At 46.6% G+C, this 26,958-nt stretch overlaps 1 protein-coding gene across 1 annotated transcript in view; it reads left to right on the top strand.

Annotated features, from left to right (window-relative positions):
- Positions 1-26,958, top strand: part of SEC23A (SEC23 homolog A, COPII component) — a 989,636-nt gene that overhangs the window by 594,460 nt on the left and 368,218 nt on the right. The window contains exon 13 of the mRNA XM_085626924.1: positions 25,991-26,097. Coding sequence (XP_085483050.1) covers positions 25,991-26,097 — 107 coding nt within the window. The remainder of the gene's footprint in view (positions 1-25,990; positions 26,098-26,958) is intronic.

Below are 26,958 nucleotides of genomic sequence, written 5' to 3'. Positions count from 1 at the left end.
AGCTAGATCTCCCATGACGTCGGGTGGAGAAATACATGCTTATGAATCCTCTCCTCTCTCGTGTTTTTCTCATGCCCACCTGCTGTGCGTTCTGGTTATAGTAATCTTGAGCACACACACAATCACCACAACAAAACTAAACATCTGCTAGAGACGACTAGCCGCAGATTCCTTAACGTAGAATTATTTCCAGGCGTGAGACTGGATCCGGAAAATTTTGCCACAGCATTCCTGCGCACCGGGGGCGGTACTACGCGACCCCGCCCTGATGTCGTCCGCGGACGTGACGTCAGCGAGGTCACATAAGTTCCACCCCGGCGCACTGACGTCAGTTTCCTTCTTTTCTGCGTGCAACGCGGATCCGGAGTGTGCTCCTTGGCCTGTTTTCGGGTCTCTTTAGCCCTTGAGTTGGGAACAGTGTACCATGCCTTCAGGCTTCAAGACGTGCACTTCTTGTGCACGTCAGATGTCGGCGACGGACCCTCACACTATTTGTATGTGGTGCTTGGGCGAGCACCATTACTCTACGCACTGCGAGGCTTGTCAGCATCTCAAGCCGAAGTCCTGGCGGGAGCGCCGAATGAAGTTGCTGTCGGCCAGGTTGTCTAGGTCAGTGTTGTCTTAGCATCCGTCTCCTACCTCGGACGGGTCCAGGGGCTGCTGTTTTCGGCTGCGGCATCGTCCTTCGCCGAGGCCCTATGGGTGTTGTTCGCCTGTCGGTAAGTCTTGCAGTTTGCCGCTGAGGCTCCATCCTCCTTCGGCAGAGGGCGCCGTCCCTCCCGGGACGTGCACCCTTGTCCGTTGCCACCCTATCTGCCGTTTCCCGGCGTGGGGGCGACGAGGGCCCAGATGAAAGCCTACGCTGCAGCTCTGCAGGCTTCCTTGGGCCCTCCTCCTCATCCTACGCTGTCTGTAGATTCCTCGCCACGCGCGGGGTCCTCTGCGGACTCGCCGGCGGCTTCGCCCCTGGCGCCGACGAGTTCAGCTTCAGGATTTAGTGGTGTGGTGCCGTTGAGGTGCGGCCCTTCGGGGTTTCCCTCCTCGGACCATGGCATCCCGGCCTCGCTGCAAAGTGCTGTGGGGTTCCCTGCGGTGTCGCAGGTGGTCGCCGGGACTCAGGGCTCGCCGCCAAGTCCCCTTCGGTTCTCTGGGCAGGTGACTGTCTTCCCGGAGGCTGAGCTGACGCCTCTCCAGTGTCAGCGGCTTTCCTCCTCGGCGGGGGCGGTGCCGTGGGTGGAGGCCGGGCACCGGGGCGCTTCCCCTGGCCCATGTCGGTCCTCGGCGCAGGCGGCTGCCTCGTCGGGGGCTTAGCCGGTGCCTTTACGGCGCCGTCCATTTGCCGCTTCGGCTCCGACCCCGCTCTCCTCTCCGATGCGGCACGTGGTTGGGGAGGTCGACCCGGCGCCGCAGGTGGACGCTCCTATGCCGGTCAAGGATCCATTGGTGTCTGTGGTGGACTCCCCGGCGCCGTCCCGACGTCGCCTTGTGGAATCTTCACTGGACATCCCTTCCTTTCCGGAGGGTTGTTGTCTCCTCTTCACCGGAGACTGTGCGCCGCATCGTGGCTTTTTCTCCGGCGGATTCCAGGGCGGATTCTATGCCGTCTGCACGTTCTCAGCCCCAAGACCCGCTCTTCCGTTTTCTACAGTTGTATGGCCACGTAGGCTTCTCTGCCCCCCTCAGGTTCCGCACTCATCCGTGGGTTTCCCATCCTACAGGGGCTGGTCTGCTCTCCCTCCAGCGGGGCATGGGATGGGCGTCTTAGTTTGCAGCCCTCACCGACCGAGGAGTTGCTTCCCCCCCACAACGCCCTACGGAGGCGAGTGTGGCTTTTGTCCGGGCCATTTCCACGGCCACTGGCATTCTGCAGATGGTCAGTCCGGTTGCCCCTCTCCCTACAGACCACTTGTTAGAGGTTCTCCACCAGGGCTCTGATGGAGGGGAGCCCCTTCTCCCTTTTGAGGCGTCACTCCATAACTCCCTTCTGGGGGCGCCCTGCCACGGGGGATCCGGTGTCTCAACGGCTCATTCACCGCCACCGTCCTGCTCCACATGAACCGGTTTGCCTTTTTTTCGCTCCTCTCGGCCCAGGGCCCTGTCCTGCGGGCTGTCTTTCCTTCTTTGCCTTCAGTGCTGCTTCTGCCTTCGTGGGAGGCTCGGTGGCTGGACTCCTGGGGGCGTAACATTTTCGCCTCCACTAGCGCTGCTCTGCGTGCACTCAACACTCTTTGTGTGCTGGCCAGGGCCACTTCTGATCTGTGGTATTCCGCGGAGTCCCTTCTGTCTCGCGCCTCCCAGGAGGGTGCCAGCGCTGAGCTGCGGCACCATGTGCGGGATGGTCGGGAGTTAGCTACCTTCATTCTCTGTTCGGCCTTGGACGTCTGATTCCCTTGGCCATGCTATGGCGAGTTCTGTGACCCTCCGCCGCCATGCTTGGCTGCGGGGTGGTGTCTTTCCACAAAATGTTCGGGAGCGTCTTGTGGATTTACCTTTTGATGGCATTCTGTTGTTTCACACCCATGCGGACTCAGCTATTCAGAGACTCCTTGCGGGGCTCCGTCCCCCGTCCCCTCCGTAAGCTCGACCTTCCAGCTCTTTATGGAGGTGTTATTCCTCCTTTCTCTTTGGGGCCTTAGGTTTTCATCGGCCCGTTGTGTGCTGTGTTTGAATGCCTTCAGGGTCTTTCAGTGGACCCCTTTATTCTTTTAGGCTGCTGGTTCAGCCCTTCTGCTTGTGGTGTTTGTTTTTTGCTGTTGAGTGCAGCTGCATAGGTCCTCGGGTTGGACCTTTGTGTCTTTTTTGGCTGATTTGTAAGCCGTCTGTGGTGTTCTCCACAGGTCTTTTGGGTTCTTGACCTCTGCTGCGGATTTCCCTAAGAGGTGTTTGGCTGCCTGGTTAGCCGTCTGTGGTGTTCTCACAGGTCTTTTATGTTCTTGTCCTCTGCTGCGAGTTTTCCTAAGAGGTGTTTCCCTGTTTTTGTTCAGGGACGATTCATACCCTAGGTGGGGTATTTGTTGGCTATTGTATATCCCTGTTTTAAGCTTGGCGGGTGTGGATACCTTCTCAGGTTCTTCGCGTTTTACTGGCGTCACAGTATACCGCTTGGTGCAGTCTCTCTCTCTCTCTCTCTCTCTCTCTCTCTCTCTCTCTCTCTCTCTCTCTCTCTCTCTCTCTCTCTCTCTCTTGTTTCTACCCCTCTTCGCCTCTGGATCATCGGACCGGCCTTTGCCATGCTCATTGCAGCGTTGTCTTGGTGGTTCCACCTGGTTCTCCACCATTTCGGCTGGAGCCTGTCTGTCATCGTCTTGCGCTCGCCTTGTTCTGAGCTGCTGCTTCATAGTATTGCCAGCTGTTTGCTGAGCGTGCCTGGTAGTTTGTTCCCCCTCCATGGGCCTCGCTGTGGCAGTGTGTGCTCCTGTCCCTTGTTTGTTGGAGCTTTGCGTGTCTGTCTTCTTTCTCACGTCTGTGCTACTCGACCGTGGAACTGTTCCGGCCTTGTTCCCTGCTTCGGGATAGGCTCCCGTTCAGCTGTGCCCTTCGCTGTGTGTGTGTTCTCCTGGGGCAGGCTCTGCCTTCCTTCTCTTTTCCCTGGCCTTGAGGGTGGTTATTTTCTTCCTCTGGTACTCGCGGGGTGCCTTCTGCCCCGCCGGATTTTCTGGCGGATGCCCTTTGCTCCTTGGGTAGGCTTGTGATATCCTGGCCTTCCCTTCTCCTTGTTCTTGCTTAATTCTGCTTGGTGGGGGCTGGGCCGTCCTTCCAGTCCCAATGACACATCCCCTGTTGGGGCCCGGTGTTCTTCTAAGCTGGTGAGGTTCTCTCGCAGACCCTCCTCCCCTCTGGGTATGGCTAAGGTATCTATTCTACGTTAAGGAATCTGCGGCTAGTAGTCTCTATCAGATGTACAAGTTACTTACCTTCAGTAACGATGTATCTGGTAGAGACGATTCTAGTCGCAGATTGCTTCACTGCCCGCCCGTCCTCCCCGTTCTGCGAGGACCCCTCAGCTTGGTCTTCTGCACTCGCCTTCTTTCGGGTGGCATTTGTCTTCTGTGGGTTCTCCCTTTCTCTTCCTCCCTGGCGGGATGCTTCGTTCTCTTATTTGTTCCACTCCTTCTTTTCTGGTGATTGGACGCTAACTTCATATGTCCTGTTGCATCCCTGCACCCTGGTTCTTCCAGTGTGGGGCCTACTCATAATTTTCTCCCTTTCTTCATTCATTGCTTAGGGTTTTCTGACTCCTCTGAACCCCTTTGAGTTGGGGTCTCTTGGCTGTGCCTCAGTCCTTAGCTTTTAACAGTGGATATCACACTCCTTGCTGGTGTTGTCTTTGGGTGATTTGTCGTTCCTCATCCGTTCGGGACTTGTCGCCCTTCCCTGTTGTTGATTGTTGTTGCTGCCTTTCTGTTGTCTGCCCTGAGATCTTTCACGTTTTTCTGTCTCCAGGGGGGATGTCGCCTTTGCCTTACAGAGTTGCTTCTAGGAGCGGTGCCTTTGCTCCTTCCTTTCTATGAATTTCAGTACTGCAGTGTTTGACACTGTCCCTAATGGTGCTGTTCCTCACCATTCGCTTCTTCCCTTTTGTTTCACTGGTTTTTCATACACTGTTCCCATACTCTTACAGTTCTGTTTCTGATGGCTCCGTGCTGTGGCGCGGAAAAGTTCTCAGAAGAAAACTGTTGTCAGCGCGCCGGGGTGGGACTTATGTGACCTCGCTGACGTCACGTCCGCGAACGTCGTCAGGGCGGGGTCGCGTGGTACCGCCCCCGGCACACAGGGATGCTGTGGCAAAATTTTCCGGATCCAGTCTCACGCCTGGGGATAATTCTACGTTAAGAAATCTGCGGCCAGAATCGTCTCTACCAGATACATTGTTACCGAAGGTAAGTAACTTATACATTATACCCAACTCCCCTCTCGATGCAACCCTGCTGGGTGAGTAGCAAACCTCCCACCTCCCAAATAACAGAATGCCTGTCGCACAAACTGTGCATTAACAAACATTAGTGAGGGGCCGTGTGCCAGCCTCCAGCATGAAGTAAAGGAGATCTGCTGTTGGATACAAACAAGCCCTTGTAGAATAGCTCAAAAGCAACCTTACCTATCAGATCACATTTTGGGCCTTTGTTTTGGACCAAAAAAGTCATCACATTGCAGGTGTCTATTAGGCACCACACTTAAAGTGGGCCCTTTCACTTGTAGTGCTACCCCTGGACCTCTCCATTACGTCCCCCAATGTCTCTGGGAAGGGAAGATTCAGTTCCAGTGTCTAGGGGAATGTCTCTTATGTCACTTATCTGTTCGCTGACACTGTTCTCGACTGCTTGGCGCCTGCTCCGTCTCCTGCTCCGTTGTGGTGTGTCCATTGTTAGGCGATGTTTGACTTTTGACCCCTTTGTATCTGACAGTGTGCCACCCCTCTAGCCAGTCACTTGCATCTGCTGGCGAGTCGAAGAAGTATGCCTTCCCCTCATTGATGATTTTGAGTTTATCAGGGAAGAGCATCATATATTTCACATTTTGTTCGCGGAGGGCCCTTTTGACTGCATCAAACGTTCGCCTCTGGCGCTGGATGTGAAGCGTGAAATCCAGGAAGAAGCGAATGGTAGCATTCTCATATTGGAGATTGCCATATAGACGTGCCACTTGTAGGATAGCGTCTCTAGCTCTGAAATTCAGTATTCGGGCTATAATCGTGCACGGGGGGGCCCCAGGACAGATCCTGCCCCCTAAAGCCCGGTGCGAACATTCTACAGAGAAGAAAGAGGAGAGGCGTTTGGGCTTCAACTAATTCAGGATCAAGTTTTCCAAAAAAAGGTCCATCGATGGTCCTTCCATTCCCTCCGGCACTCCTACTACACGAATGTTGTTCCTCCAGGCCCTCCCTTCCTGGTCTTTAAGTCAGGCAAATATTTTGGATTGGTTCTTTGTAAGCATTGAGACCTGGTCCTCCAGATGTTTAGTTTTGGACTTCAGTCCCCCAATTCCTGCCTCCGCCGTGGACAACTTTTCCAACATTTTCCGAAGGCCTGCTCGCAAGAAATGTACCTCCTCAGTGACTGAGTCTAACTTTGGTTCTAGGGTCCCACGCAGTTCCCTAATCGCCTTCATGATGTCTTTCAGAGAAGGGTCCGGGGTCTGATCGTCTTGCTCCCCCAGTGGAAGCCCTCCTGTTGCGCCATCATCACGGCCCATATTCACTGTGTACTTGTCAATGTGGTTGGCCTGACCTGGCCCCACCACCTTGTTATGACCCATGGCCATGGTCTGTAGGCCTTTAGCAGTGTCCTCGAGTTCTGGGAGATGCTCTATCTCTGGCTGGTGTAAAAGGGCCCCAACACTGACCCCCCGGATCTCTGCCTTTTGTCCCTCCATAGCGGGCACCAACACAGGGTCCACGGGCCTGTCCCAGCCTCCCGCTGGTTTGCAGATGCCAGAGGGGGAATGTCGCCCACTTCTGCTCAGCTGAACTGCCCAAGGCTCATATACTGCCCTCAGTGTTGTCCTCCGCAAAGTGGACTCACCAGGTCTAATCGTTCACATTACCGCTCACTGCGGTCTACTTGTCTCTCTGCGTGGCGATTACTCAGCCCAGGGAGGCTGTTCGGCGGTTACAATTGGTGCCCGCAGGGGGGAGGGAGAGGAGAGCGTGTCTTTGGCATGTCTGCCCCCCCCCCGATTATGCTGCGTGGCGGGCTTTAGAACGAGTGATTCTTTTAGGCTCCACACCAGCGCTCAATCCAGGTGTCTTGGCGGTCCGTCTGGGGAGTGGGGCGAGGTATCTTAGCTGCTCCTACTCAGCCCTGCCGGCTTCTTGCTGTTCGGTTCTGCGATCTCCTAGCCTCGCTTACACCAGAGGTGAGCACTCTGCGGTAGTCTGCAGCAGGACCTTCCACAATCCCCCAATGCGTGGCCGCACTTATCCGTGGCACTCCGGTCAGGACGCCGGGTCCTCCTCTCCCCGGGGGCTACAAGGACGGTGCCATCTTGCCTTCGTGGGCTTCGTGCCATCTTGACTGGGGGGGGGGGGTGTCCGCACGCCGGGGTAGCCGCCGTGTCCCCGGTCAGCTGCTTGCTTCTGGTTGCCTTCAGGACTGCGGGTTATGTCAGATTTCGCGGGCTCGTTTGCTGGCAGCTAGTGCAGCTCACTTAGATGACGGCCATCTACATCGGCCGCTGACCACGCCCCCCCACTGCGGATTTTTTTAAGGTATCGATGATCTCTTACATCCTTTAACTGGTGTACATGTTTCAGCCAAATACGGTTGATTAAAATGGCATTCGTCAGGACCAAATAATGAAAAGTGACAAAGGAAGTTCAACCTTTGATGTAGTGGAAACACACGCGCTAAGGTGTGTTTAAAAAGTGAGGAGAAATTCTCTGTTATTTGGGTGAAACTGTAACTTACAGTTTTCACCCCACACACATGTAGAGAATTTTCTTTTTTACATCATTATTTGGGTTATTACTGCGCAGTAATGTTTCCAAAATACAGTTTGTGATGTAAAGTCATCATCACACTTTCTCATTAGTGCTTAAGCATGTGTAAAGATCTGTCATCCCGGCATGCCAGCAGTGAATTGAATACTTTTCAGTGCTTACTGAAAAAGGCACTGAAAAAGTCTTTTAAATAATTAATCGTTAACTAACTATTTGTGCACAAGCTTTTCTCGTTTTGCATGCATAGGAAACTCAGAATTATTTTCAGCACTTATTTCCATTTGCATGTATTTGTAAGTCAGCGTACCGAGTTGGGGCGTGACTCATTTAATATACAATAGAATTGTGATCACTTAAATGCAGTTGTTAAAAGAATCTTTTTCTGGCAGGGAAACAAAATGGAAAAGGTATCAGAATTAATGTGTAGAAAAAAGTTTCATGTAAGTAGAATAGCTTACTCGATTTGTTACTTAAATGAGTAACATGGAGCCCGGCGGGGAGCGGTGCTTGTAGTCACACTCTAAATGGGTGGTATAGGGAAATAAGATGAGAGACCCCTGCCCGTACACTGTCTTGTCGGGTTACTGCAAACAATCGGGCTCCCCCCGTTTGCGCTTACTTCATCAAGGTCCACTGTCCGTGTTGCATACCTACTTCGGTCCTAATAGGGGATCAGGGAGATGTGCCCATGGCTGCTTCTCGCGTCTAAATGCTTCATACTAGCCGGGTTCCGTGCTTGGTGTTGCACGCGTGATGACGTCCATGGTCGGCCTCGGGTTTATTAACCTTTTCAGCGCCAGTGACTTCAATCGGTACTTTTGAGACTTGACTGTACCACTGGATGTCCGTTATAATGAACACTATGAGCCGGTTTTTTAAATGTATAAAAATTGGTTCATTCGATCGTCCGGCGCTAGCTGACGGAATTATATAAATCAAAAAATGGGCAATGGCCAATGTAGTCGTAGAAGCCCATGATTGCTGTCATTGCCGTCAGTTGCCCATTGTGTTAAAGACATCATCACGAGAACCTGGTATGTAGGCGAGGGATACAGAAAAGGGGGGTTTCTTAGAAAATTGTCTGAAAATGTCTATTTAGACAAAATGTTCTAGGTAAGGTCTCGTTGGTGCTTAAAAATATGGAGAGTTAGAATGGCCAAATTTTGTCAATGATAACAAGGACTTTGATATTGGTAGAGTTAGACCATGCGGCCATTATTCAGAGCATTCCACAGGATGTTGTCATTTAATCCTTGTTTATGTGTGGACAAGCGATAGAGCCTTCTTTCTTCTTTTTCAAAATGCCTGACTTGTAGGGTTTGTAAATTTTGTTCCATTTGTTCAATGAAAACCCATCTTAAGTCATTGGTGGTATGTCCTGTCTGTAGGTAGTGGTCGGTCATTCTTAAAGTATTCCGTTTACATCTTATGTTGTTGCGATGTTCGCAAATTCTTGTTTACACCTTTCTGTTGGTCATGCCGATATACCTTAGATCAAATTAGCAGATAATCATATATATGACATTTATTGAATTGCAGTTGGTATGCTTGCTGAGGTGCTAGGTCTTGCCAGGTTCTAGATTTAGAGTCTTCGTTGGAGTTGTGAGATGGCATACGTTGCAATTACTTACAAGGATAGTGTCCTGTTACGCTTTGTAGACCCCATGCATTAAGAACGGAGTTGGACAGATGTTTCAGTGGCTTTTTGGGGCGAGTCGACACTAGGCAATCTTTTATGCTTCTAGCTTTCTTTAAAGAAAAAAGAGGCTTCTCCCATTGAAGTTTGCCTGTTCGTAATATGCGCCAGTGTTTGTTTATCACTTTTTTCACTTCATTAGACATCGTGCTGTAAGTAGTTACACAAGTGAGTGATATTTCTGCCTTTGTCCTAGATGATTCCTCGATCAGGGCGTCTCTGTTTTGGTTCCGTGCTTGTTTATGGGAATACTTAATTATTTTCTCAGGGTGTGAGAAAGTGGCTCTGTATATACTGTTCCCAAATAGGTACAGGGTGTACAGAGTCCACAGTCCCCAGAGGTTTGGCAGAGGCTAAAAAAAGATATAACCTTACTCTCTAAAGTGGTAGCTTGGTCGAGCAGTAAGGCAGTATCAGAGGACAGTGTGAAGCATTTGTTGCACACACTCAGCCAGCAAATGGTCTCACACACTCAATAACTGAACTCTAGGCCAATGGTTTATATATAAAAAATATATGCGTGTTTTATTTTAGAACCAACAATAGGTATTAAAATATACTTTCTCAGAATGAGATGCTTTATATAAATACTTTTGCAATATGCAATTGACTTTTGTAGAAAGTTACAAGTGGTTGCAATAGGCAAGACAATTTTAAACACAATAATGCATTGAGTTCAATGGAAGTTTCAAATTATTTGCAACAGATTACTTTTGGAATTCCAGGACTGGATCCTAGATTCAGTCCTGGGTCAGTACTTAGAATCAAGTGATAAAAGTCGACTTAATTACTGTGATGATTTTTAGACAATATTTTGCTATTTTAAAAGTTGACATAGAAAATATTTCATAGAAAACAGTCAATGATTCCCTATGGAAGAAAATTCAAGTTGCAGGTATAGTATGTTCTCGTTACTTTTGTAATCCAGTTCTGGGTACCTAGACTCAGTACTGGGACTTTTATCCAAAACAGGTAAGCAATTACGTTTTCAGAAGTTATACGATTTTAAAGAATATTTAAAGTTTGCAGAAATTGACACTTAGAAGAAATTTCACAGATAAACAGTCAATGGTTTCATATGGGAGAAAATTGGGTTACTGGTAAGTACAGTTGTAAGTATTTTTCAGAGTCAGTGCTGGGCACCAAGATCCAGCACTTGGAGCTCACCTAATAGCAGGTGAGTATTTTCGTTTTTGTTACTCGGCTGATTTTTGGTGAATATTTTAAGATTTGAAAAGTGCACACTTAGAAGAAATTTCAGGAAAAAGCCAGTCAATGTTACCCTATGAAGAAAATTGAGTTATCGGTTTAAAAGTAAGTACTCGACTGGCAGAGTTAAGGTTCTGGGCATAGACTCAGGGGTCTCCCAGGGTCAGGTAGGTACAGTTGGTTCACCCTCAGTGGCACAAGGGCAGCCGGGTGCAGAGAGAGTTAGGCCCAATGTTATCCTATGAGAGGTAGGGGGGCCTTGGTTGGGGGATGCTGACTAGCAGGCCACGCGGCTGTGGGAGCTGGGCTCCTGGTCACTTACTCAGGGCAAGTGGGGAAGTAGATAGGTGTAGAGGTTGCACTGCCAGGGCCACTCGGGCGGCTGGGTGCAGGGTGCTTTTGAGCCTTCGGGCGCTCAATTGATTTCAATGGGAAATCTCAGGTTTAGAAAAAGACTGCAAGCTCGGGACGAAGATTCTTCAGGTGCCACCACCACTTCGAGAGGTAAGTTGGGTAGTTGAAGGATAGGTAGGTACCCCGGGATTGGGCACAGGGGGGCGCCGGGTGCAGGGGTGCCTTTTCGTGTTGGGAAATCTTACCCTCTGTTGATCGCGGTTGGGGGGCACCTTGTTCTGAGGCTGCAGGCTTCTTCAGGAGTGTCGAGGGAGGGCCTTGGGTGCCGGACTCTGGGTCACAGTCGCCGTGGGGTCGTCCTCGTGGTCTTTGTTCACTCCGGCACAGGCCAGGCTTGGCTGGTGCAGAGTGTGCTGGGTTCGCGGTTCCGGGCTGCTGCCAGGGATTAGAAGTAGATTTTGAGTAGAGCCTCTACTCGTGGGAGTCCCAGGGGTTGAGAGTCAAAAGGTAGCCAGGTCCGCCGGGGTTTGTGAGGTTGCTGGCCACAAGAGATGCCGGGTTGGAGCAGGTTTGAGGGTCGACAGGCCGGTAGGGCTGGGGCCAAAGCAGTTGGTGTCTTCCTCTTCTTAGCAGCTGCAGGGCAGGTCTTATTTCTTCTAGCTCTTCTTCGAATTTTGGAATCTGGAATCTGGGCAAGGAAGGTTCAGGGTGGTCCTAAATACTAGATTTAGGGGCGTTACAGGTAGGTGAAGGGCAGGGACCAATGGGTCCCTGTCCTGGGGTGGATACACCCCCTATCCTGCCTCTCTCCTGTGGGAGGGGGGCAGTAGCCTAATCCTGATTGGGAAGGGCTTCCCATCTTCAAGATGGCGAGAGCCCGGGGATGTGCTTCACCTCGCCTCCCCCACCTGAGGGGTGGGGTTGGCAGGCTGGCACATCCCCTGTCCTTATTTGGGGTTTCCGGCCAAGCTTCCCACCAGAGTTGGGGTTTGCAGTGGCCTGGGGAAGCTTACAGAGGCGGCATGCCTTTGAAGCTTCCCCCTGCCCATCCTGGGGGAGGAGATTTAGCACCTCGCCCAGGATGTGCAGTGTTGCAGACCCAGGAGAGCAGGGGCTCTCCTACCCAGGGGTCCAGCAACATGTCTGCTGTGTGGCAGCCTAGGCAGCCTCAGAACAGACGTGGATTGTAGGTTAGGTTTCAGGGGGCCTCTCTAAGATGCCCTCTGTGGTGCTTGGTACATTAAATCCCACACTGGCATCAGTGTGGACTTAATGTGCTGAGCAGTTTGATACCAAACTTCTCAGTCTTCAATACTGCCATTATGGTGCTGTGGAGTTCGTGTTTGACAAGCTCCCAGCACCATGTACTCTTAAATGGCAGCACTGCACTTACAGTGCCCAGGAATGGACCTGGCTACTGTAGGGGCACAGGGCTCCTGCCTCTGTGCCCACACCACTGGCATAGGGCACCCAGCTAGAGGGGTGGCTGATGTATGCCAGGGCAGTGTAGGTTGTGGGCATGGCACACAGGGATGTGTGCCATGTCGTCTCTCTGTTTTGTCTTGTACCCAGACACTCAGCCTGCCAGGGCAGTGTGTGTATGTTAGGGTACAGGGCCTCTAAGGGTGGCACAATGAGTGCTGCAGCCCTTAGAGGCCGTCCCTGGTCACAAGGCCCTGGGTACCTAGGGTACCACTTACCAGGGGCTGACATGTGGCCAGGGTATGCCAATTTGGTTTTGAGGTTTTTGTTTAGGGAAGGAACATAGGCCCTGGGCACCTGATTGGCAGGAGTCCAGGGCACACTCAGTCAAAGTACATTCAGCAATTCAGCAAAAAGTGGGGGCATACCATGCAAGAAAGATGGCATTTTCTCACACAGGGTAACTGCGATCTCTGTTTGTTTGATAAGTCTTTCGCTTGGGCGTGTTAGTCTTCCAACTGACTTCAATATCTTCTGAGATGAAGGAATTGTCCGTAAGGTAAATTTTCTTTTAGAGCCCTAGGATAGAAACTATCAAATTTGAGTAAGGTATTTTTTGCCGTAGGCTTATAGTAGGTCTTTGTTTTCAGTTTTCCATTCTCCGAGGTGATTGTGATGTCTAAGAAGGTAATAGTATTCCTGTCTTTGCAGCATGTGAATTTTAAGTTCCTATTGCAGTTGTTGAACCACTCAAGGAAAGTGGCCAGAGTGTCCTCTTGTCCCTGCCAAATCATCGAGATATCGTCTATATATCGTTTCCAAAATGTTATTCTTCATGAAAAGGTTGTGTTGATGTTTATAATATATGTCTTTTCAAATTCATAGACGTACAGTCCCGCCACACTCTGGGCAAAAGTGCTGCCCATGAAAGTCCCGCAAGTGTGAAGAAGTAAGTCTCCTTCAAATTCAAAAAAGTTTTGTTTTAGGGCCAGTTCTGCACGCTCTATCACATAGGCTTTGGGAGTTGTGAAGTCCCAATTGGTTTCTCCTAAAGCCTTTTTAATGACTTCAATGGTGTCATTCTGGTTGAAACTGGTATATAGACTTTATATGTCCAGACTGACCAAAATGCAGGTATGAGGGTTGTAGTTAATCTCTTTTAGAAGTTTTAGAATATCCTTTGTATCCTTGAGGTAGGTAGAAGTATTCTGTACTAAAGGTTTTAAAAAGAAATCGCAGAAGCATGATAGCAGTTCAAGAAGTGAGCCGATTCCGGAAACAATGGGCCGTCCAGGCGGTGGTGTCCTTTCTTTGTGTATTTTGGGCAGTGTATAAAAATATGTAGGCTTGACGTTTTCTACCAGGAGTTTTATTTTTTCTGTCAGGTTTTGTGATGGATGGCCCTGAAGCAGTTTGTAGTTTTTTTGGTCATTTAGTAATTATCTGCATTCGACCTGATAGTCTTCCTTGTCCTGCAGTAACACTCCTCCCCCTTTGCTTGTTTTATCACAATTGTGTCCAGTGTTTGTAAGGTTTGGAGAGCTAGTGATTCATCCTTACTCAGATTTTATAACGTTTCTTTTTCTTTAATGTTTTCTATTTCACTAAACACAGCTTTCTCGAAAGCAAGTATTTCTACTGGTATTGTAGTCGGAGGAGGACAGAAAGTGGATTTCAAACGTAATCCTGTACTTCCTTTGGTTTCTCATTAATGGGGATGTGGTTCTCAAAGAACGCTTTCACTTTCAATTTTCTGAAAAACTCCACTAGCTCACAATGGAGGGAGAACTTGTCCAGGCGTGCAGTAGGCACAAAACTCAGCAGTGGTTAGTGTGTGGAAAGACAGATTCGTGATTAGGTTTGGGGAGTGCTGGTTCCTGGCTGTGGGTCTTTTGATTTGCTCCTGATGTTGGCTCCTGTGGTTCTTTCTTCCTCCCAGTGCACCTGGCGATCCCCTCTTCTTCTACCTCGACCCCTCCTCCTTTTCCCTAAAAAAGGGAGTCCATGGTTTTGTGCGAAAAAGTTTTGACAGGTCTGTTAGAAAGTAGTGTGCCAACCATACATAGGGTGGGGTTGTGGTAGATTTATTGGCCCCGGGAAGCCCATTGGGCCCGTAGGTGGGTAATGTTGCCATTGTTGTGGCCACTGTTGGGACATGTATTTACCTTTTTGTTTTCCCTTGTAGCTACTCCCACTTGATCCACTGCTTATCGATGACTCCCCTTCTGAAAAGTCCGAGTGGTCGTCTTGTTTTGCTATTGGGGTGTAGTCTGGATCCGCATAGGGATAGGTTTTTAAATATGAGAATCTTTTCAGATCTTCTTGGAACTTCTGTATTTTTGATTGTGTCAAATATTTATTGCTTTCTGTCATTTCTTTAATGATTTCATCTAGTCTTTCTTAAAGGTGGTAATCGTTGTTTTAAAATGTTTTCTGTAGCTTGAATTTCAATTAGTATGGCATCTGATAGTCTAGTATTCAGTTAGAATAACCCTGTGTTGTATTGTCCTAATTCTTTTCTTTTTCTGTTCTGTTAAGTTATCCCAGTCCGTCGTTTGTGAAATTGTTTGTGCCAGGTTGAAGTCTGAGAGTAGTGGGGGACCAGAGAGGATCCGATTGACATCCTCTTCCGTTAATGTTAGCCTATGATTCTCTGCCATGGTTAGAGAATGAAATCCCAGAAATTGGGAGGGTTATGGGTATTGTTAGTGATCACAAAAAAGGGCTCTTACAGCTGTGCACTGCCTCTATATATATAATACAACAAATGCAGAGAGCGAGGAGTTTTTGAGAGCTCGTTCTTCTCCCCTGATTAATATAAATCAACAATTGGAGCGGGCTTACAATATCCACTACATGCAAAACAGCATTATGAAAAAGACAGACCAATAGGTTTTTAAAAAGAACCCTCACCCACCAACCTAGTTGGTGGAATGCTTCATCTTATGGTTCCCACCAAGGATACCGAGTGCATCCTAGGTGTGCTACGTCGCCTGATTACAGCGGTATGTCAAGGCTTATCTACTGGTCTTTCATTTGGGTCACTTGACTATCTCTGACCAAAAATGGACCATCTTCGTCTAATCAGAGCATGTAAGGTTTATATAAAAACGAGCAGTTCTGATCAGGTATCGTGTGTGATCGCATCCAATTGCTAAGCTGGATAAAAAGTAGCTTAGTAGATATGACGCATTATGTTCAATTCAGCAGCTATCAATTCCAAAAACTGATTAGTTAGAGAAACAATTTCCTTATAGCAGTTGGAATACTGTTTTTAATGCTATGCTGTTCACCGTACTAACAATCATTTCCTGGCAACATGGCTTATTTCAAACTGGGTGTTTCTTTACACTTCTGTTACCCCCTCCCCTCCCATGACAATTTTAATGCTATATTGCTTTTATATATGGACTTGAGGTTGCAGCCTATATAACGTAAGGATGACATTTTAGAACTTTCATATACAGCACACATTGATGCTATCTGCTGTCACAGCTGGTGAAAGGCCGAAGTGTTAAGGGGCTCTTCCAACCACTTTCCAGACAGAGATATTTTTCTGCACCAGAAAGTAGATCGAACATCACAGACGTGTGGTGTAACCTGTTTTTTAGTGTCTCATTGGTCTAAAGCACTGGCTTACTCTATTAAATTGCAAATCTTCTATAGTTCATATTTTCTTGAGACCCAAAGTGTCTTAGTGAAATCAGCAACAATATCTTTCTTGCATAAAGGATGTATATTTTTGTTTAAGAGTGTATACCTCCTAGTCACCAGAATATAGGTGTATGCAGGATTTATTTTGCTACCTAGTTTCTCTTTAGGTAAAATAGTTAGTTTGTTGTGATCTGCACAACCTGCCTTGAAATGCGAGAAAAGATGTCTGGACATGCAGGGATCAGAGTGATGGTTTCTGCTTAATAGTACAGCCCAGATGTGGCTGCCGTTGCATCACCTGCAGACATTTTCAGTGAATGGGTCACTCCTAGACCCTCATGTTGCTCTTCATATGTCCTAGGGCTAGTAACTTGCGATTAACAGAGTGAACAGCCGCACACACAGGTATTGTCACCCTATTTAAAAGATGGGGACGTACACCGAAAAAAATCTCCCTTTATTCTGCAGCCCAGGCCTTCCCAGTCTTTGGTAGTGGATGCGCCTGCCCTGTTTAAAAGGACCATGTGTATTTACAGCAGACTTTGAGGGCAAGAGCAGCCAAGTATCATCCTCTGGTCCTTGAGAAACTTTGTCTTTTGCTAACAGGGAGCATGGAATCCCAAAACTATGCCTCTCATTCTCTTTTACCTTCCCAGCCCCCCTTCTTCCATTGCGCCTCAAAGGGAAGCCCACGCTCAGTGGAGAGTTAACTCCTCAGAATAGGGAATGCTGTGCGGAATTCCACACAGTAATTTCCTGTCTGCACAGTTATTTCCCATTTTGAGCAGTCTGACTCTAATAGATGTAATTCCATGTTGAAAATCTGGCCAGAAACAGTGATTCTTGTTGCTGAGTTTCTCGGCATTGAATTCTGCATACCTTGTAAAAATGTTTTCCCTTTTTCACTGCCTCCCCCCACCACCGTTGCCTACCCCTTCCTCCAAAACTTCTCACCTTTTTTTTCTTTTGAACTTCCTCATACCCCCATTGGAGACTCATCCATTTGCTTTTTTGTGATTGTTACTTTTATAGGGCGGTAGGACCACTACAGACCTAAAGTACAGTGAGCGGGTGCTTCAATTGACATCACCAGTTAAGAGAGTGCAGAGTGCTTAATGGTTTAGGTTTTGGAAGGGTCAGATGACACACAAGATGGGTAAGCAATTCTGTCAGGTGGGATTTCCTCTGTGCTACAATGACCAAAATGGGATTAGGAGATGGATGGGTAAAATGGGTCAAAATACTGTTCATCCACCCCACGGCACGGGTTAGAACCGGGGGGGGGAGGGTGATATCAGGACCCTATAAAATTTTCAAGGGCACTAGGCGGGATGCCCACTGTCTCTCCTACTGTTTGCTCTGGCTATTGAACCACTAGCAGAGTTGTTTAGACAAATAGAAAGACGGCATGGAATGCTACTTGGGGAACGAGAACATATAATCTCGCTATATGCGGATGATATACTACTATACTTGGGACAAGGGAGGGGAGGTCTTGTACAGGCACCGGACCTCCTGGACAGATATGCTACATTAGCAGGCCTAAAATTGAACACAACAAAAACTTATGTTTTTACTGTGCTAAAGGGGACCGCATGCCCAGCTGACCTTCCTATGGCCTTGAATTGGACCCCCGCTCTTTTAAATATTTAGGGATCCAACTATTCCATGATTTAGTAGACTGGAAACAGTGCAATTTAAAACCAGTATTGCGGTCCTTTGGGACGACGATTCCTTTCTGGCGCTCACTAAAACTCCCCATGATGGGTAGAGTTGAGCTGACCAAAATGATCATGCTCCCAAGATTGCTATACTGATTTGTAAACTTACCGGTGCCAATCCCATTATCGTGGTTTGTGGGGTTAACCAAAATGGTACGTGATGTGATATGGGACGGGGTAAGAAATAGAGTCTCCTTGGCCATCTTGCAGCGAATCCCGGAGGATGGAGGCCTGGGGGTGCCTGATTTTGAACTGTACTACCTGGCAGCACAGCTGCAATGGTTTCTCAATGGGTGGATGGACGAGACCATGACCTTCTTACGGCCACACCACCATCCAGAGGCAACTCATAGTAAGCTCATACACCCAGCCATAGAGGTTCCTCATCCGGGAAGGAGCCCTCTACTGCTGGAGAAGGTGCCAAAGATGCACAGCTGGTAAGCCACTTTATGTTCCAGGCTGGCCCTTGGTTGGGATACCATGCGGGACCACACCCATTCTTTTCCCAGAGTCACAACTGACAAGCTGGACTGAGACTGGAGTCAGGACAGTGGGGGACCTATACAGCTAACTAATCCCACTTGAGGAATTTTTAATCCAGAATGATCCACCAAATGTTCAATTTCTCAATTACCACACAGTGGTGAAAGTATTTAGGGAGTTAAGAAGCATTGGCAAGTGAGTGTGTTACTTAATTACTTAAGATTGCCCTTTCTCGCAGATGCTCCACTCTTTTTTTGTTCTTACTAATTAATATTTTTTAATTTCCAGTTGAAATTGTACCTTCATGCTAAGGCGGTATCTGCTCCATGTGTTTGTAAAAGGTATTTGCTTTGTGTTTAGGCACCTCGCACCTGGTCAGTTCCAAGCTTCTTTTTAAATGGAATCCTCATCCAAATACAAGTCATTCATGTAACACCACGTGTGCCACCTTTTGAGAATGGTCTTTGTTCTGGGGAGAAGATAGTCACTGGGATAGGTACACTTTTGACCGAGTTCACAGCGGCCTTCATCCATCCCGTTCTGCGGAGGCAGGAGGCATGGACAGTGTCGCCTGTCACTGACCACACACGCCCTCTATCCCCATCCCCTCTATCCACAGTGAGAGGCAAGCGACAGTGAAACATGGGTGCACAAGATGAGCTGTTACTCAGAGTGCATCATCTAAACACATGGCTGCTAATTCACGCGTGGCAAGCACAGCGTCGTACAAACGCACACCTATAGTACCCCTGCTTCAGGTGATCATGGGGAGTATATATCTGTATATACCTAGCCCATTAACCTGTACCTGTGGAAGGGAGATGCATAGAAATGTCAGATTGTGTGGAGTGGGTTGGACAGGAGGGCTAAGGAGTATGGTGCATAGTGTCTGTTTTCCAGGGTATCTAGAATTAGAAGTAGTTTGCTGTGCTCGACTTATTAACGTTTTTATATAGCGCAAGCCTGGCCCATAGGCGATAGCGCTTTACAGTTAAAGCATCGGTATGAGTGTACAGTAAAATAAAAACAAAATGCATCTATACAAACGTGCATTTCAGATAAAGAAATGGAAGTGCGCTGCTACAGTTTTAGATAGAAGTGTACAGTAATATATAAAAAATACCTATATACGTGGGTGCATCACGCATCTAAAAACATACATACAAATAAAAGCAGCTCTGTTAAAATGTCAATTAAATTAATTTCCAGGAGTTTGTTTGTGCAGGAAAGGCCATCACTGTACGCTCTCGGAGGCAGGTAACAGTGGTGGATAGGCGGAGGGGTGCAGTAAAAAAAGGTGAAAACATTTAAGCAAACTTAGTTTCCAGTTAATGATTACTGGCTGCAAGCTTCTTGCTCGCTTGTTTATTCAAAAGAGTTGGAAAGTGCAAGTAACCTGGAAGTCCTATGGCGTTCTCAGCTACTCTGAGATCATTCACTACAATGCTTCTGTGGTTATTCAGTGGTCAGTGCGTTGATAGTCTTACAGAGCCGGTAGTAGACGGCTGACTACAAACTGGTTTGGAGTTCTGAATAAAGGTGTATTTGGCATGGTTTACGTGTTCTATTGTAATAACCTCTGCTGGTCCTAAAATAACCTGAAGCATGTTTACTGCAGCTGGCATTTATCATTTTTATAGATTTATATAGCGGTTTATTACAAAGATTATCTCTGATGTCAATCAGTTAATTGAAGCGCATTTAATTGAGGTGACACAAACTCACAGATTAACAAATCACCTGCGCTCATGTTTTGTTGTGTGCCTTCTTATAATCTGTTGGGAATACAATTGATGTGAGCATAGGAGGTTATTATAATTATACATTTAATGAGAGCTCTCCTTTTGCAGGCCGTTCCATGGCTGGTTTTAGGGCCAGATTGTGTATTAAAGGAATCCTTGGTGATAGAACTGTGTGCAGAATTCAAGCGCGCTGCTTAAGCAGTCTGGGGTGGAGGACTGTTCCTCCTTCATAAGAATGACCTCTCCTGATCTGATGTAGGGTCTTCAGGATGACTTTGTATCAGGTTCTTATCTACCGCCGTTTCTGAAAAAAATTCCCATCGTTTGTTTATGTTTAAGGGCTTTGTGGCGACGAGGCAAGTACGTATATAGCAACTGCTGCAACCCTTCCCTGAAACACCAAATGCATTCAGGGGATCGTATTAGTAGGATGAAGGAAGGCACAGAGTCCAGCTACTACCCAGAAACAAATGAGTGCTTAACTGATTGAACCTGGACTAACTCTAAAACTTTAAATGGAATCTTACAATTCTGTTCTTTCTGACTCTCTGGCCCTCTGAAGGCAGAGTAAGACATAGATACTGTTCTTTTGGCCCCCCGGAGGTAGAGTAGAAAATAGAACGAGGTTGAGTGGTAATTCTTGAAAGTAAGCACATATTACAAGGAAATAGACGCTGGCTCACTGTCCGATGTAAAAGAAAATACATTTACATGGTGAAGGGACAAATGATCAATGTGAAATGTAAAGATAATAGGTAGATGAAAAGGAAGGCATCTTCGTGCATGAGTTTAGGAAGCATACACTGCATTTTACAAGTTACTGACTTGTGCTTGCAACATCCATCCCACTATGCTTGCTGCTTTGTGTTTTTTGTAATTGTTGGTGGGTTTAAGTTATTCCTAAATTACAGCTTATATTTTACTCTGTGATTCCCGTATCAACATCCTTGATATCGTCAAGCTGCCATGCAATCACCACCGTCAGCAACACGACCTCTTTTCTGATTTCTCGTGAAATATGTATCACAGTGAATATTCTGATCCTACCCATAGTATGTAATAATTGAAATTTACTTAGTAACATAGGGTTCACGGACCTGCAGATAATTCCTAGTTTATTGCATTGCATACAGGATCTCCTCCATCAGGGCAGCAGCCACCAAGACTGCCCTGAGAATTAAACTGCAACACTTTACCCCTGTTTTACATTATGTGAGGAATTTCTAACTTCCCCTGTGATATTCCAGGCGTCTAGTTGGAATAATAGTCAATAAGCCTCCTGGACTATTCTGGTGCTGTACTTTCCCCCAATATTCTAGGACCTGGATTAGAATAGTAAATTAGCTGTCCCGACATTCTCAAAACGTCTGCTGCTCTAAGGGCTGAACTGAAGATAGAAACTCAAGCACCAAGGAGCACTTGAATAATACAAATCAGAGTAGGTAGAGCTTATAAGGGAGATCTGTGAGAAGCAGCAGTCTTGACATAAATCCAGAATATCAAGAGATAAAAAGGTGAAAGGTCATTCTGGGATAGGAGCCGAAAGCCCTGAAGATTTCAAGGAAAAGTGTGAAGACCATTGATCAAAAAAGAAACGGAATACAAGAAGTAATGTTGCAGCTTCACCTTGCCCCCGCAATCAATACCAATTTTAGGTTGGATTGTATGTTGGCTTAGTGATTGCGCATCCCTAAACTTGAAGGGAGGTTGTATTGGCCAATGTTCAGAACCTTTATGTCCTAGAGTCTGACCCTTCAACGACCTGGCTTATATTATGATGATGCCCTGGCATTATTCTTTAGAGTGTCTCATGGTTCACTTTTTTTGTTGACCTGAGAACCTTTGTGGTGATGTGTTCTGCTGTCAGGAGTATGTACTTTCAGTCTGCTATCATATGAGCTTTGAACTTCACAGTTTCCCAGTGACTTTTTGAAGTTATGCTTCACCAGTTTAATGTATTGGTTTTTTTTTTAAATAATTGCAAAACGTGTTTCAGCAAGGAATGCTCTACTTAGGAACCATTGCACGGTACATAAGCAGTAATCAGTTAGGATGAGAGGTTATGGAATTTATTGATGGTGGATCTTTAATATACATGAAGTCATACAAGGGGAGCCTGAGGAGGTTTAATGGACCAGCGAGGGCAAACTCCCAATTCCTAATAATATCTATCACACAAAGAGCCCTCGCATCCGAAGTCGGGCCACGCGAACGTGTGGGTAAAGACAACTATGCTGGGATAGGGGGGAATGTGTGCATATTTACAATGCTAGATTCGGTAAGAAAGTTGGGTTGGTGAGTAGTTGATAATTAGGACTTAGTTAATTTGAAGTGATCTTTCAGCTTGAAGGACATTAGCAGAGAGATACAGAATATTTCATGCAATAGAGAGTTCCTGTGCAAGGGTCCCAGTAAATCCAAGAAGTAAAGTCTGGAAGCTGCACATGTAATTTTTGAATGAACCAGAAGATTAAAGTAGAGCAATCACAGGTTACGAGTTAGGATGCATCTGCTATAATTGGGGAGATGCAGTTAAAAGAGGAGCCGTCACTGGTTTTGAAGACCAGGATCACTAACTTTTGTAGAGCTCTATATTTAGCTGGTAGCCAACTTGCTTGGTGATCGTATGAGGAGCCGGGGATGAGTTTTGGAAGGTTATGTTTAGTACCTTGTCTAATAGGGTAAGAGAATATGGGGGAGATCCACAAGAAGGCTGTTACAGTAATCAAGTTTATTAAAGGAGAGTAAAGATATCAGTGTCTTGACTGTGAGTAAGGGAATGTATGGACGGATTTTTTAAATTTTAGTTGCTGTGGCTGTTTTTTTATATATGTGTCCATGTTCATCTGTGTGTTGAAATGCACTTCCAGGTTTCTGGCTCACGTAGGGATAAAATATGAATGAGAGGAATAATAAGGTAGAGAAGGTAGACAGATGCAGAAGTAACATGAAAGAAGATCATTTCCGTTTTGGATAAACTCCATATAAGTGACATCATAAGTGTCCATTTACCCTGCTGGAGTTTCTTGCCCATACATTTCCTACTGTGAGGTAAGAACCTGTGTGAGATGTTGAAGCTATTGGGCAACTGAGAAGATTTTAACCCCACTGAGTCTAAGACCCACATGGGAGTCAGGAGTTCAAGTAGTATCTGGTTTCTTATTTTGTCTGCAGTTGGTCAACTGTGTCTGCTTATTGGAACTAGTGGGTGCGGGAAAAGGGGAATTAAACAACACGACAAAATTCACCCCTGACCCCTAGATTTCTTTTTTCAGCTGCTATAAGGAAGAGAACATTGGATTTGCAGTTTCTGGGCTTCTCCTGGGAGCATTTCCTCTATGAACATTTCTTGGATTAATTTGGGTGTTTTTATTGAAGGGACCTAATTGTATCAGGGTACTTGTTATTTACCTCTGGCACATATTTGTGTTAATCTTTGTCTTTTGCACGATTGCAACAGTTTATCTTTCCTCTTGGTTACTTAACTCAATTCTTATGCATGTATACGTGCATATGTTATGGACAAATGAAACATTAGCCAACTGAATGATTTACTTGGCCATGCACACTAGAACCAGGTTTCATGTAAAATACAGTTGCACCAGCTGAGCTTCTGTGCATTTGAGTTTGGGGTTTTAGAGGTCAAAGTGTTGGAGGCAACGCAGACATCAAAGAGATGTTTGAAGCCCTGTTAGAACTGTGTGCTTCGCCTTAAAGCTAGATTCTCATTCTATTCATAGAGGTGTCAGTCAGCCTTGGATTTCTGAGCGCTTCCTCCATATAGCACTGAATGGCTGGCAGTATTAACCCCAAATACAGAAAGCAAAGCTAGGTAACACTTAAACTTGCATGCATGAAATTACTGCAAAACAATCTTTTAATCTTGGCAGTGTTTCATGCTACCATGCTTACCTTGTGTTGCAAAGACATTGAAAACAGTTGTTTACCGCTTATTCTTCTCGCACCGCAACGACGATGGCAATTTGCAGTCAGGATTCTTACCTTGTCTCAAAACTGAGACGGCGCTTTTGAACATTTAATCAATTAATGAAACACGGAAATTCCTATGTCTTGATAATTTTGGACATCCCAATTGCATTTGATACCATTGACTTCACTGCGCTTTGTGACATCTTTGCAAAGTCATCAAGCATAGACAGAACAGAGTTCACTTTCTTTGATTCCTTCCTCGCTCATTAAGGTTAATTGAGCTTGTCACTCCGTAGAACTGCCAATACTGTGGGGCCCGCCCTCGTATACTAATACACAAAAGACCAGCTAACATATTTACCCTGATTATACACAGATCTAGCTTAAACTGGAAGAGCAATGTGGGAAATGTTCAGATGCGGCTCATTGCCTGACACAGGTACAGCACTCAAATCCGCAAAGCTGGTTTTGCCTGAATGTTGTATTCATACGCATAGGCCCTGTATACTTCCCCTACCCTACCGCCTCACTTCTATTGCCCCCTCCCCCCTATTATCGGCAAAGAAAGTCCGTAGCCTGGGTATACTGTTACCTAAACTAAAGCAGTGTTGAAATCAGCTTTCCTGCAATTTACTCTGCTTTGAAGGGTCCTTCCTAGTGTTTGCTGCTCAGAACAAATCTCTCCAGCTCATAGAGTAAATACGCTGTTTGTATTATTGTAATTATAATTGCAAATAATTCAGAATAGTCCTGCTCATCTGTTCAATCTGAGATGCCATCCCCAAGCACATCATCACTAATCTATCCCTATTGCTTGTTGATGAAAAGAAGATCATACTTTAGGACTCACAAGACATTACATGACCGCTCACCAGGATACCCTGCTGTGTTTGTTCCTGATCAGCAATCCTGATGCCCTTGGTCCACGTACCTCAATCTCCTGATTGTACAGCTGACTCGCTACAAACGATTTGGTCGAAGAGCTGTGTGTTTCAGGGTCTCCTCATTAGGGAACTCTGTACCACCTTAGATAAGACTTGAAGATTTCTGTGTAATATTCAGAAGGATCTTGAAAAATACTTTGCTTTGTTCAGGCCTGTGGCTCATTCGATTTAATATTCTGAGTCACCAGGCATTGGCCAATTGATAGATCATGCTTAGTGATAAGACTGTGGTATTCACCCGTTCAGATCTGATCACACCTAAAGAAGAGGACATCAAACTGCAGATCCCAACCTTTCATCTAGATTATTTGTTGACTTCAGAATGCCTCTGCAATAAGAAACAAAGTCTCTTCGCACTTGGAATAAGTTCTTAGTAGTAGCTAGTGACATCTGTGCACCTCGTCTTGAATCGTTTTGACTGCTGGGCTTTACTGCTCCCCTTTCTTGCTCCCACATCACCACCTTCTGAAGGAGGGAGATATGTCATATCTTCCCCAGGCGCAGCACATGGCAAACCACTCTGACATTTCCATGGCTACCCATTTTACTGCCCCAGCACACCCTCCTCTTTCCTACCTCCCTCTTTCTCAGGACTAGGGTCCAAAGCTTGTTGGTTTTGCTTTGGGGCTGCTGGGTGCGAGTCTTGAGATGGATTTAGCTCAATGTTCAGAAAGGGCTGGGCCGAGGAAAATTGATGAGGATGCCGTTAGATATACCCATGCACAACAGATCTATCTGCCATCCCCTAAAAAGTCGTTCATGGTCACTGTAATGTAATTCCTATGTTGAGGATACAGAAAAAAGGAAAGTATATATTTTGTGGGCAGTCAGGCTAACCTTCAGTGGAAATGTATTTGAAAACCTTGAAACATTTATTTTCCCGACATTTCCCATCCTCAGTGTATGGCTACTCCCTGGTTAATGTTCCGTGAAGCAATTGGAATGACTTGCATATCTTATCCGTTCCACACATGAACTCGTGCTTAAAATGAAAATCATGCTGTCTTGAACTAATTGAATTTAGGTGCACATAATCCATTTTGCAAGCATGGTCACTTTGTTTTAGCCTTCGACTCTGCCTTGCATAAGATCTCAGAATACATAAAATAAAAGACCTGATGCTAATGACCCGATGTTTGTACAGTGATTGCTTTATATTTTTCCATCGCCCTATCTGATTGCTTGCATAATAACAATGTGTTCTGTTTGCCGTGGAGAGCTTGTCTAAATCATACATGAAGAGTTCACTTCTAATGTTTACCGGGCTTGTTTGCTATGATAAACCAGCTTGTAAATTTTCTCCAAACGTCACCAGTGACAGAAATCAATGTATTCCATCATAAAACAAACACACGACCATCTTATTCACTTAATCATATTATGTCTTCCTAATTTAGCACAATGCTCCCATTCCTCAAGGTGGACGTGGTGCAATTCAGTTTGTGACGCAGTACCAGCACTCCAGCGGACAGCGCCGGATCAGAGTGACCACTATAGCTCGAAAGTACGTAGTGTGTGATGTATTTTTACTCACTTTGTCAGTAACTCGATCATGTTTAAATGCATCCATTGCAATGTATTATTTGTGAGATCATTAAACTTGTGCCTGGATCGGGCCTGGATCGATTCTCGCCTGTTATTCAACAGTAAGTAGTGTTGTTTCCATGTTTAACTTTATTATAAAGTTAGTGGAATTGTTTCTACTTTTTAAATTAAATGTGTATTCCTTTTTTTCATTCAGCGTAGCTAATGCAACAGTTTAACGAAGCATTACATTGCAGCTTGACCTCATTAAAATAGTGAAATGTGCATCAGTTTAAAGTTAAACATTTCATCTAACCCAACATTGGGTAAAATTAGTATATAGCATCCAGCCAGCAAGTTGGGGGCACGCTATCTCTCTGACCGCGAAAGTACCACAGGGGACTCACTCCCCCAACTGTCACCGTGCCAGGAGGCGCAGATGACAACATTTGCCTGAGGGGCGGGGCCTCGAGTCATTGCGTCAAGCCCGGGCAAAGGGCGGGCCCATCCACGCCATCAGAGCCTGGAGGAAGCTTTGCTGAGCCACCCCTCTAACACTTGCTATATCCTAAAGTACTACTGCTTGCTGTTAGTCGTTCAGCGTCACTCCCATGTTCGGCTTACTCCTGGTGCGCGAGGGATGTCCCATCATCGGAACGGCTTCAAACATTGCGAGGTCTTCCATAAACTGAGGTCTGTGACGGACCCGCACCTCATGTGCCTTTGGTGTCTGGAGCGTGCTCCAACTGCCGGGCCATGAATCCACAGTCTTTGCGGCAGTGGTCCCGAAAGCTCTTGGAGGCCCGGCAGTCGGCTCCGCATCCCTCCCAGTCTCGCTGGA

This window comes from Triturus cristatus, chromosome 9, assembly GCF_964204655.1.
Source record: "Triturus cristatus chromosome 9, aTriCri1.1, whole genome shotgun sequence".
NCBI classification, from domain to species: domain Eukaryota; kingdom Metazoa; phylum Chordata; class Amphibia; order Caudata; family Salamandridae; genus Triturus; species Triturus cristatus.
The sequence above is the reverse complement of the archived record's forward strand: the minus strand, read 5'-3'. Positions and strand labels throughout refer to the sequence as shown.